The 13,314-nt window shown below is 37.6% G+C and overlaps 1 protein-coding gene across 1 annotated transcript in view; it reads left to right on the plus strand.

Annotated features, from left to right (window-relative positions):
• The first annotated feature begins 11,152 nt into the window (after positions 1–11,152).
• Positions 11,153–13,314, plus strand: part of CNTNAP4 (contactin associated protein family member 4) — a 239,885-nt gene continuing 237,723 nt past the window's right edge. The window contains exon 1 of the mRNA XM_074931769.1: positions 11,153–11,364. Coding sequence (XP_074787870.1) covers positions 11,280–11,364 — 85 coding nt within the window. The 5' untranslated portion in view covers positions 11,153–11,279. The remainder of the gene's footprint in view (positions 11,365–13,314) is intronic.

Raw genomic sequence — 13,314 nt, forward strand, 5'->3', positions numbered from 1 at the left:
AAAGAAAAGTGAACAGCTTTAAAAAATATAAAATATAGCTTAAGGATTTTTAAAGTGTAAGCTTTCAAAGAGGTTGCTTCAAGAGAGATGAATTTTTATCACAGGCCCTATGTCCCATAAATATGAGGCAACTTCTTTATCAATCCTATTATTAAAGTTCTTATAATTGTGCTTAAAATGTATAATCAAACCAAATACATTTTATCACAAAGACAAGAGAAGCATTTTAACTAAAACTTCATTACTAAATTTATTTATCTTTGGCATTTAAATGGTTTCATTATTGCACTGTGCATGAACTTCACAAATAATTTTTTTCTTTTTATACACATTTGAGACATGAGTATATACCTTTTACCCCTATTTTTTAAAAAGAAGAGGTAACTAGGACAGGTGTAAGGTCGAATTCCACAGTCTTCCCTGTGCCTAAATTGTAGGGAACTTAATGTTGAAGCTAAGTAGCAAATTTGGAGCCTTACCCTGGGAATTGTTTCTGCACTCTGAATAGAGCAGTCACTACCTAGAAGACAGACAGTCCAGGGAGCTGTAAGAGGAGGTCAGATGCATCCTGGTGACTCCTAGGTTGCAACATCATGCTAGTTTGTGCACTTATACTCATTTCTTACTGGCCAGGGAATCTTAAGCTACATTTTTGACAACAGAATAGTTTCAGAAAATGGGGGAGACTGCCTTCTACCATTTAAAATTGACCCTTTTAGAATAGAGACATGTCACTTCATTTTCTATTGAGGCTGCTTGGTGCTTTCCACTCATGGGGCAAGTGCTCCAACCTTCAAGCTACTGTAAAAAAAGGAAAGATAGAATGCCACAGAAGCTGCATTTTTCAAAGGATTTTTTTGCCACTAATATATTTAGTGGATCATTAAGTTCCTTACATGTGCATTAGACACTGGCTACAAACGCCCTGTGAAAGATGCAGCAGGGTGAATATTTTGATTCTATTGCTCAGCTGGGTATGAGAATGACACTTTGCTACTCAACACTGGAAGACAAAGTCAGTTTCGGGAGTAAGGGTGATTTCAGGACTAGTGGGTGGCTAAGTTTTGTAGCTCTGCAGTTCGGGATGCAACAACTAACTCGTAAGTCTCTGATACCTCCCTTTTGTTCTTGCCCTAAATGTCTCAGATTCATTCAGAAAAGCTGTGCCAGCAGTATATATAGACTACATACAGCCTGTATTAGACTAGTGCCAAAATTATTGGCTTATGTTTCCCCTCTTATTAAAGATTACTGAAATTTTCAAGTTAACCAATTTCCAAAGGCTGGGAAATCACATTTTAAGCCAATATCCAAGTGAAGTTAGCTATTTTTAATTAGACAAAATACCAAGAATCTATCAATTCCTTGATAACCAAGATTAATAATTATTTAAATGTCACACGTAGTAACAGAAATTTAATCATAGACACCTGTTCTGAAGATGTTATTCTAGATTTTAAAGGTCATGTTTTTTAGCTATTACTCTTCTTTCAAAGGCTCAGTTTTCTGGTTTAATAAAACTCCCATTGATATCTGTGTGACTGAGACTGGAACACTGGAAGTATAGTCCTGTTCACAGATACAGAAGAAACCATTTTGTATTGGTTTTGTTGTGTGCAAATATTCTGAAATTCTGGCACTTAAACAATAAAACAATACGAGGTAAAAATTAATACATTCTTGAAATACCAGTTATAGGGGAAATCTGAAATCAAGTCCATAGAAAGGGTTCATTAGTAGTCAACTAGTTCTATGTACAAATTAAAAGCAAAGAGTAAGCATTATTCATATGGAGTTACAAATCAGTGAAAGCTCACTACTCTGTCTCAATATAAAGTCCCAGTTTTTAATTATCCCTATTTCCCATATAGATCATACAAGAAATAAAAAGCTTATAATCACTTGCATTCAGAAAGTGCATGATGAAGTTGCATTTCAGAACACAGCAAAGCCAGTTGAATACCTGTTTCTTCCCTGTTATTAAAGCATGAAAAAGCAAAAGAACAGCTATAAAACATATCGAATGTGACTTATATGAGATTATTGTCTGATCATGTACAACATACAATTAAATAAGCAGACCCTTCAGTATATAACACTGGCTATGATTTTATTCAGTCTTCTGAAGCATTTTTTTACTAAGGACTTTATGAAAGAAGAAAATACTATCGTAATTTCTGTTTATCAGATACTGGATGAATAGCAACTTGTATTACACTGACTGTGTTTCTGAAGTTTGTAATGGTGTTAGGGAGAGAATTTTCCAGGTGAAGAAAGTACTTATCACAAGTATAGATGGCTTTCACTGTGTTGCGATCCCTGTGTGGTCTCCCTCAACAAAAACAGGACTAGGGGTTAAAGAGACTATAGGATCTCCTGCAGTTTGCTTTAATTAATTAAAGTTGGAGAGTTTCTGCAGATGACAACAACCAACCTGTGGGACCTCTCTAGTGATGTAAGGCTAGGAGTAAACATAAAGTTGCTCTCTTCTGTTTCAGTAGGTTTTGGTGTGGGCTTTTTTAATCTCAGGAATTTATCTCCAGTATTCTTCATTGTGTGCTTCTGAAACGATAAAGACCATAACTTTGCCTGATGGATTTGGCTGACTGCAGGATTCCCTTACAGCCCTCTCCAGCATCACAAAATTAATGTCTACACTTGTCATCTGTCTGTCATTGTTCACATTCTTCCACATCTTCATAAAATCTGCATGTTTCCTAACCCTGTTTAGTTTTAAAATGTACTGTCAGTATTGCTGGTATCAGCAGGGGCATGCACAGCTCAATCAAGGTTATATTACAGACAAATCATTCTCTTCTACGGGAAAAGCACTGAGAAAGATCAATATTAAACCTTGATTTATGGAAAACCCAGAGCATTATCTACTGTTTCAGGAGGGATAAATGACAGAATGGAAGGCCTGAAGAATATAATCTTCCCTGTAATTGCATGAAGTGTAAGTATCTGAAGGGAATCTTGATTCCTAGTGTAAAGATACAGATGCCTAACCTCTGCAGAACTCCTTCGAGACGTCTCTCTCCTTAGCAATGTGGAAGGTTTCGTGGATGCTCTGCTGCTGTCTTCCTGGTTGCATATTAGTTTTTGATTCAAAAACTACCAGTGTTTGGACTCAGAAGTTAATATTGCTTTAAGCAAACTGCAGTGGCAACATGGCATGAGCTATTTGTAAAGACAAGTACTTCCTTCAGGATGAGGAGAAAGATGAACATGCAGAAGCTAAGTATTGAGCATTAGAGCAAACAAGGCAATACTGTACAATACTGTGTATTAAACCAACTGGTTACTTCTTTTTTGTTGTTTTGCTAATCTTGTGGGAAATGTCTTGCAGGCAATAAGTAGAAAAAGGACAGGCTAAATAGCTGGGAAAAGCTGCCAGGCACCTCTGATTCATTAGCATCTTATTTGTCATCCCAGGACTTTGAGATGCTTTATCTCATGAGATTTCCCTAGAGATCAAACGCAGAAATACATAATTCCCATGGATCTCTTAGACAAAAGCTGGTCTGGTTTCTTGATGCAATATTCAGCAAAAAGGGCAGCCTAAACAAGTGAGTGAATTTGTCCAGTCATGTCTGTAATAATAAAAAAGCACAAGAAGAATTTATTCTTTTTGGTTTTATATAAAAGAGAATCATACAAGACAATTGCTTATTTTACATTCAGAATAAAACAGCCTTTCCAAGAGCTTGATTGCTTCCTGATATGGATGGGGAGAAGTACTCATGTGGTTGCTAATCTTTCTGTCACTGCTTGTATCCCAAATGTCTCTCCCTCTAAGTATCTCTGTTACACAATGAAATAAAGGCAGACTACCTACCTGCAATACACCTACAGAGAAATTCTACTCCTTGAAGAGATCATGATCATATTTACCAGCTAGGCACTGGTATATGAAGAGTTGCTCATAGTATCATGTCACATCTATACTACTAAAACATACAGAAGCGAATCTACACGTTCAGGTTGGATACTTTGCATATAATCCCCATAGGGATGTAACAAGGGAAAGAGGGAACTAAGTAAAACCATTTTCCCTTTGCTGATGCCTCCAAAATAATACCTAAAGGAAAAAAAAAAAATCCAGAACAAAATAATTTCCCTTCAGAGAATTTTGTCTATGTCTTAATGCATTGAACAACGTCAGCAGCAGTTAACCTACAGTATGTAGAGTATGACCCTGGTCTGTAAAACGTAGTCCAGATCAATGAAACATTGGTTATTTGCAGCTTACTCTAAGTGCTAACAATGCAGGTAAGATTTGCCCATTCAGTTTAGAAATATTCACATTTTTGAAAAAGCTGAGTCCCATATTTTTGACCTTGTTCAACTTGCACAAGTGCATTTACTGACTTTCTTTTTTCATATTATCTTTCTGTTACAGATTGCTTCAACAAAGCACCAGACTTATATCCTAATGCATTCACAAATTCTGTTGACAAATCAAAAAATTCACACAAATTAAGATAGAGAAGTCATATTACATGGCTTTTTCTCCTAACATTGAGGAAATCAGGCTTGCATAAGTTATGTCTTCTGTTGTATAGCAACTGAACCCTTGCCTTCTTTCCACTGAATTGACAGATTTTGAATATGAAAAAATTACATATAACTAAAGTCTAATAGTGCTGCAATTTTTCTCACATGGTATAACCAAATTTTACATAAGCAACTTATGTTTAACTTCCTAATATTTTTACCTCAATGAGGGTTTTCTTTTGCATAGAGCGATAAATCCAGGCTCATTATGGAATCAGTTTCATGTCTCTGCTTTCTCAGCAATGAAATCTAGGTTGATATACAAAGAAAAATGGGCAATATCTTCTTAAGCAGATACAGACAGACCTGAGATACATTTCTCATACACTGAGTGGACACACACAAGATAGCTTCAGGCTTGATGCTTTGTAGTCTAGTTTGCATCTGTCTGTGTAGCCATATATCCTTGGGCATAATGAGAGCAAGCAGCTCCACATCTAACTTTCAGGTGCCTGAAATCTCCACATTTTAGCCAGGCAGCCAAGCTCCCTGTCTGATGCCCAGAGAAAGCTAGTTGTGAATGAGAATTGCGCCAGCCCAAACACTCAGTGGGCAATGACCTGAATTAGTCTGCACGGAGCATTAAAGTAAGGGAATAATCTTAATATAACATTCTTATTCAAGCCTTCACAGTTGATTCTGGGTCAGATGGACATACCCATATCAAACGGGAGTCACAGCCCAGAACCTTCTCCAAGATTTAATTGCCTCCTTTGGAAAAGGGAGCAGGATTTATTCCATTATTTCGAAAGATTTCCAGAACTTCTGGTCTTTGGAGTCACAACCAACGGAATGGATCTTGGGTTCTTTGCTTTTTACCACCCCTGAAGATTTTCAAACCTACCTTTCTAAACCCTAGCACAACAGTACAAAAACAGGGAGAGGGATTCTCTGGATCCTTTGTTCATTTCTTGTCAGGCCCTTTGGCTCTCACTCCACTCTCAGCTAAAAAACTTTCCTTCCTACTGTAGCATACTACTGTGTTACATTCCCACTACAAATATATCTCTGGTGCGTGTTGCAGTTTTAGGGGTTTTTATTTTGTGGCTCTATCACACTAGAAGCTTATATTCAGCTCAGGATTGGCTGATCCAAGCTGGAGCTCTTGATTGTCATGTGCTTCCAAATAAAGAATTTACAGCTGATGCCATTCTCAACCTTAGATAATGCACATTCTGCATACTCTATTACTGAATATTGTTTAACTTTTATTCTTTGGGAAAGCCATTCTGTGTTTGTGTGTGATACTGTAGACCTTTCCTACACTGACTATATTTTCCTAAACACCTCCCAAATCACCAGCCCCACAAGTCCGCTGCTTCTATTTGCACTGTAGACTTAAGGGAACATATTAAACAAGGCTTACACTTTTAACAATACCTTGATACCTTTTTGTCTCTTCCATTACCATCTTTATTATTTGCTGCACACACTTTTTGCTGCATTCCATCTTTTTTACATTATCACAGAAACATCATAACTATACCATAGTCATATGCATTAAATGTAAAGAATCTGTATTTACGTACTTTAGGAGAGAATCATATATTAAAGAGAGCTATCAGTGCAGTGTATTATGATCTGCCTTTGGTAAATCCATGTTATGTTTTATTCTTTCACTGTCCACTTTCAATCTCCATGTCTTTAATTATTCTGTCCTTCAAGACATAATCCGCTTAGGAGCAAAGCCACCAAAGTAGCTCGGTATCAAGTCCTGCAAGACTGTTTTCTTGCTTTCTTTTATTATACTTCCATTTCTTTAATTTCTACAAATGATATGTTATCCTTTTAGAAATTACCCCCTTCACATGTGAGACTTGATAAAAATATTTATTAAAAGATGTAGAAATTAATTCTCCAGTGCCCCACATTGAAACTGTGACTTCCTGTGTTGGGAGCCATGATATACAGTGTTTACCATGGAAGGAATAAAAATCTTGACTGTGAAATGAGAAGAGTCACAAGAGCTAACAGGAAGTTTTTTCACAAAAGTTCAAAAAAGATAGCCCCAGGATTTTAATTTCATCCTTTCAGCTGCAAAATCTGAATGATCAGACAGCAGCAGCAGATAAACTGTCTGTGCAGCCACACATCTTGTTCCATCCTTCAAATGGAACAATCCTACATTTACAACAGTGTTAAAGGAGTGAATGCTTCTGCAAGTGCATGGAACCATGTATGCTGTTCTGGGTTCTGTGCCTCACCTGAGAAAGAAACAGGCTTTAAACACCTGATGAAGTTATATTTAGCTGTAATAATTTGAAAAGTGTGCTGTACATGGATAGCTTTTTTTAATTTTATTTTCACAAATACACCCTGAATGGAAACTTGCAGCTTTGCAATCAGAAGACAAACTGTGCTATTCTGCCCCTACTGGAAAAAAAAAACATGTTAAGACTAGTAGTTTCACTGTCTTTAATTTTGGCAAGCATTTTTATTCTATGCAATCAGTATTATAGAGATCTATGATCAAAAAAAAATGCATAGTTGTGTTAGGTGAATATGAATCTTATTTTGTCTTACAAATGGCTAAAAAACACTTCAAATCTCATATCTGGTATAATGTGGCTCCGTTCTCTTTATATATATATATATATATATATATATATATATATATTTGTCTTTGTGCATTTCTGATCTCCGCGGTCTATGCAGACAATTACAGCAGTGTTTTTCTGCAAGGTTGCTAATCGTATTGGGAAGCAGATTTTACATGATCTTGAAAGAGTTCAGTTTGCATTACAAAGATACATTCTCCCACTGAATTAGATGACTAGACGCTCTAAAAAGAAACCTGTAATACCAATAAAACTGCAGCAGGTGGCACTAGAAGGAGGGTTAACCAAGACCATGAGGCAGATGAATAAACAGAAATAAGATAAAAAAGAACAGAAACGTTTAAAATTTGTATCTTTTTCTTTCTAGTCTTCTGAAATAAGGATAAACTCTCACAGCTGGATCGATATAGAAAATGTTGGCTTGATGGAGCTGGATTAGTGAAAGGTGAAATGCAGAATGTAGTAAGAGACTAGTTAATTTCCAGTTTAGTTGATGGTTTGAGGACTTCATGGGGAATGAATAATTTACCGGAGAGGATTAAAACAAATATTTTGAGCTAGCTGGTATAGATGGCGTTGGCTTGGCTTACTTCTATTTTTACGCTTTGCAAGAAAATATTCATTTATTGCATTTGTGGTCATTAAATAATGTGTAGTGAATAACTATGATACACTGAAAATGGAAATAATTGTTCTCTTGAAAAGCTGACTTTCTGCCAGAGGCAGAGGAAAGTGCATTTCCTGGCCTACAGCTTATAACTGTTCTATGTCTTCATCATCTTTTAAATTTATTTTACAATTAGTAAGCAGATTGCAGTAGTACCAGGAGTATGGTTAGCACGAACTTAAAACTGCTTCCTCTTTATAGACAAAAACTCACAGTGAGAATAATTTTAAAGAGGAATTATTTTTCTGTTAGTTTGAGTCTGCTAAGAAAAAGGACTTCATTACAAAGTCCTTAATTTGTAAATGAAGCTGTCAATACCGAAATCAAACAATTCAAGTTTTGCACAACCAAATTTTGCAGGTGTTTCAACTGTGCAGATGAATATATAACAAGACATAGTAGTTGTTCTGGGGACTTGCAGTCTTTCTAAGTAATACACATTTGCAGATCCACTGGGAAAGACTGTCTATCAAATCAAATGGACAAAATGTTACATTTCAAAGAGAAATAAAATGAGTAAATTTTTTGTCATGCAGTGGAAATTTCAAAAAGGAGATATGAGAAAGAAAGCAAAACACTGAAGGAGTGAGGGAAATAAAAGAGGACAATCAGGAAAGAGGCTTGTAAAATAAGCTGTGCAGTCAAACAGAAATGGAAAAGACTTGTTCGAGCTCCACAAAGAGGAGCTCAGAAATTGATGACAAACCTGGACATTGTATGGAAGAGAAATGGGAAATGAGATGCTGGAATGGAGAGATAAGATTATGTGAGCAGAAACATTTCATGGATGCAGAAGGGAGATATGTTATGATGCAAAAGCAGAGAGGAGGTTGCAATATTTTGGGTGAGCCAAGCTATGCTATTTTAGGCATTTTGATTAATCCTTGGATAAAGAAGATGTTTATCTTGACAATGCCAAATACATACTGTTGTATAGACTACTGTAATTCTGTCTGTCCACACACAAACATATGTACACATTTCGGCATATTATTTCAAGACTAGCTTTTCCATAATTATAAATGTACATGATATCCATCTGTATATTTACTTGTAGTTCAGCCAAATTAAAAAAAATATTCCTATGACCTTTCTCTGTAGATGTTCCTTTTTGGTGACTGTAAGCTATTTTATAAGACAAATATTTACCCACAATGGCACTGGTCTTTTTACTGAATTTGCATTACATTACCAGAATAATAATTCATCCTGATTCAAAAGCCCTAGGGTTCTTAGAGCTAATCCTAAAGAACATCACTGCATAGAAAGTCCTTGCCAAGATTTTATGTGATATTTGTCCTATTTTTAAACATGAAATTTTGTCTAGCTGCAGAGTCCAGGACTATCTCATGGGATATTCTTTAGAGACGGGATGCAGCAGAAGGAGCATTTTTATGCTTGTATTAATTTAGTCAGAAGGTCAATATTAACTCAAGGAACTATATGACAAAGAAATCCAGCTAATGGACAAGTTACTCTATAGTTGTACTAAAACTCTGGAAACAAAGTTTGAAATTTAAGGGAAGATTTAGAAGAGCGTCGAAGGCAGGTTATGGTCCAAATTTTTCATACAAATAAAAGTTGATATGGAGGAGAGGAAGACCAGATGCACAATAGACTATAATAACTTCCCCTGAATCTTTCTGTCCAGTATGGTCATTTAGAAGCAGGCCTTTTTAATCTTGCTGATTTTCTATTGAAAAAATAATGTAACCAAAAGCTGCATTAAGCACCTTTCAAAATATTTTCCGTTGTTTAACATTTTCATTTCTGATGTCTTGGATGAACCTTGAACATATTTCTCTAAAACCTAAATTAGTCTGGCTGAGGTGGCATGAAACCAAAACACAGGTTACTCTTCATTCCCTAGTCGAATCAGAGCATCCTTCAAGGGCTGAGGGAGTTGGTCTAAACAAGCAGCAAAAGTTGAGAAGCTTCTGGGGCTTAATTCGCATTTCATCTCTGTTCCACAGTTGTTCCTGACACCAAACAGTTCTACATGGCAATTTAAATTCCATACTCTCTGTGACATGCAAGAAGGAAAGTCAGCACCATGCTGCCTAATGTCTGACCCACAAATATCAGAATCCTTTTGGATGAAAGACCTGTTGGTGTATCTGACCTCCTAAACAGTCCACATGAAGTAGAAAGACAAAGTTTGGACCGCTGGGCTGAATTTGTACCTACTAAGTGTCCTGTTTATTCACCTCACAGTAACTAGGAATGTCCTTCTATAGTATATTGTCATAGTAAATTCTGCCAAAACGAAGAGTCTGTACAGTGGAAGCCATCCACGATTAGCAGTGATGGAGCTACAGATGTCCTTTAATTCAGACTTTGCCCTAACATGAGGGTTATTCCTCATACTTGAGGATGGTAACTTTTCTATAGCCAACATACACAGCAATTCAGCCTGTTTGGCAAAAATACTTTTAGGATATATTTTAAATATAATGACCTCAAAGTCCTCTGAAGCTCTTTTACAAGTGAAGCTCTTTCCCAGTGTAATATAAGCACAAGCATCGGGACAGTTTAAACACGGCTTTCCTCTTTGAAAAAGTTTAGAAAACAAAAAGTGCTCTATGTGGGTATTTGGGGGCTAAAGTTTTTTTTTGAAAGATTGGCACTATCATATGTTTATATGATAGGTGTTTAATCTTTGGAGTTGAAGATGTAATTCTTTAATGTCAGTATTAATACCAATAAACCCAACCGCGGACATTCATGTGCTTTTTTCTGAGGGGCAGGCGGTCATTCAGCCTTATGCCCACTTCAAAAGTAAAGGTAGACAGCTCTTTATATTTGTAAGCTTATGTTCTCTACTACAGGCAAAATGTGTCCTTTCAAAAATTCAAAACTTATAATGCTTTCGCAGCTGAAGGTGTAAAAAGTTACAACGCTGAATAAACACGATGAACAGCAGCAAGCACGGCTAATGCTCCCCGCCCCTCCTCCCCCCCCGCCCCCCCCCCCCAAAAAAAACCCCAAACCCAACCAAAAACCAAAAAACCAACCCACCAACAAAACCAGAAAAACCGAGGAAGCAGCGGGCAGGGCGAGCCCCCACCCAGCCGCCGTGTGTCAGTGCTGCTGTGCTGGCGGCTCTGCCCTATTGTCTGGCGCCGGGCAGAGCCCCCCCGCGCCCCCAGCTCCTACCTGTCGCCGCAAGGGGTGTCCAGCAGGCGCGGCGAGCGCGACGCGGCCGCGGTGCCGCGGCGCAGGGGAGTCTGGCAGCTCAGCCCCGAGCGGCTCCGTGGAACCGGAGGCGAGATTCTGGCTGCTGCTCCTCAGGGACTGCTGTTGTTAGAGGGAAAGGCAGACCTGGAGGGGTGTGTGTATGCGTGAGGAGGTGCGGAGTGCATTCGGCTGAGGGGTCTGGTCCCCGGGAAGCACTGCGAGAAGAGGAGGCGGTGAAGAAGAGACAGGAGCAGGACTGTAGAGCCGAGCAGCTGTTTCCTAATACCCTGGTTCTTTCGGCTGCGTCGGTGAATGCGAACATGGATCCTGTCACTGAAATCTTCCTGAAGCTGCTGTTTCTTTTGTGTGTTCATAACTGGCACACGGCGGTGGCAGGGAGTAGATGTAAGTATTGCATATGATTTAAAACTCGATCCAGAGTGTTTTAAAAGTTCTGGGATATTTTATTTGTATTTAGAATAAATACTATTTTTGAGACAAATGCTTACTGCTTTGAAATCATGACAGCAAGTTGCTAGGCTGAAAATGTTCTAAAATCCTTCTATAGATTTTTGTCATTCTGTGGGCAGAATATTATTTATAAAGCTTGCAGGCTAAGAGTATCTGAAAGCAGCATTTTACTAAGGGTTACATGTTCAGCCCCATTTTCATTTTTGTTTTCTGTTTGTAAGTGCAGCATTTTCCAATGAATTGTGTCTTAGGTGGGAATTACTGGCAGATTTCTATTGTGTACTGATTCAGCTTGCTTTTTATCAATTTATAATTTTGAAAGCTGGTATCTGCATCTCCTGAATTAAGCTGGCACTCAGATAACTCTAATGGACATTGCTGTGCAGTTCAAGAGCAGTGCAAATGTAACAAGGAAAAATGTGAATAGCAAGACTTTATGGTCTCTGCATTGATTGCTTAGGGAGTATTATTCATGCATGACTAAAGAAGAAAATGCTATCAGTTCCAGCAGAAAGTTTTTAAAAAATGAATAATTCATAGTTAGCCAGTAGGGTAGTATTGCAAAATAAAAATAGTGATTACAGTTCTAAAGGCAATCTGCTCTCTATGAGGCAAATCTGATATATACCTGAAAAATCTCCATTTCAGTGTTGAATTAGATTAATGATGTTTAAATTAAAAAAGAAAAAAAACTTCTCAAGCAACTAATTTTCAGGGGTTTTATCATTCAGTAATAGTTCTGAGCTCTTCTTGTTCCATTTGATTCAGCTTCAGCAAGCTGAAGGGTCTCATTTTGCATACATGTGGTAGAACGGTAGCCTAAATGCCAGATGCTCATAACATGAACTGAGCATATTTTCTCTCCTTCCTGTTAAGGCCTTGGTTGTGCATCACAGGAATGGGGAGGGCTGGAGCAATGCCTCTGTGGGAAGAAAGTGCACGCCAAAGCAAGGAGGAATGTTCAGGAATAACCTTACAGCCTAGTGCCAGGGGACAGCTCCCTGGAAACATTTGAGCAATGGCAGAGAAGTTTGAAGTGATCTGTGGCTCTGGAGCCTAGGGTTTTGCATATGGATACTTTGTAAACTAAACATGCTCCCATGAGCCAGACATTCACACTGCAGCACCAAAATGATCTTGTGCTGTCATTCAGTAATGATATCTCATTTGATACTCAAGTGCATAGTGTAGCCCTAAACATGAATACCAAGTTCCTCTTGTTAAACACCCTGCTGCAATCCAGCCCCACAGCTTTAATTCTTTTCATCATTCTGCATTGTACAGTTTATGAATACATTCATTTTCACAAGACCATGATAATTGAATTGCACATTAATAGCATTTGGCACTATGCACAAAACTAAATCAGTTGCTTACAGGGTGGCACATTAAAACCATTGCAAAAAAGACTTGCATCACACAGCAAAGCAGTAAAGCACTAGAGGTCACTCTTACAATTTAGGAAGCAGGGTTGAGGAAAAGGCTCAATCTTTTTCCCAATACAGAATTATGTAGGATAAAACAAATCAGGCATGAAATACATTTACTACTGGCTTTCTCAAATACTTCTTAAAATCAAGCTAAACTTAATTACAGTATCACATGAGTGGCTTGAATGAACATATTTTCCACATACATGCTAGTATTTCTAAATGTATAGTATCGTTATTCATGAATAAATTTTAACTCGTATGTCAAAACACTCATCTGAACTGAAGAAGTAAGAACTATCCCCATGCTACAGACAAGGAAGATGATTGTGGGAAGAGTAAATCAAATTATTTAACTCAAGAAGGAGTGAATACTAACATGTGAAGGTAACTCGGCCAATCTAATGCATATTACTTTCAGATTCTATACTGGAAAAAAAAAATTAAAATCCCC

This window comes from Athene noctua, chromosome Z (assembly GCF_965140245.1).
Source record: "Athene noctua chromosome Z, bAthNoc1.hap1.1, whole genome shotgun sequence".
Lineage (NCBI taxonomy): Eukaryota > Metazoa > Chordata > Aves > Strigiformes > Strigidae > Athene > Athene noctua.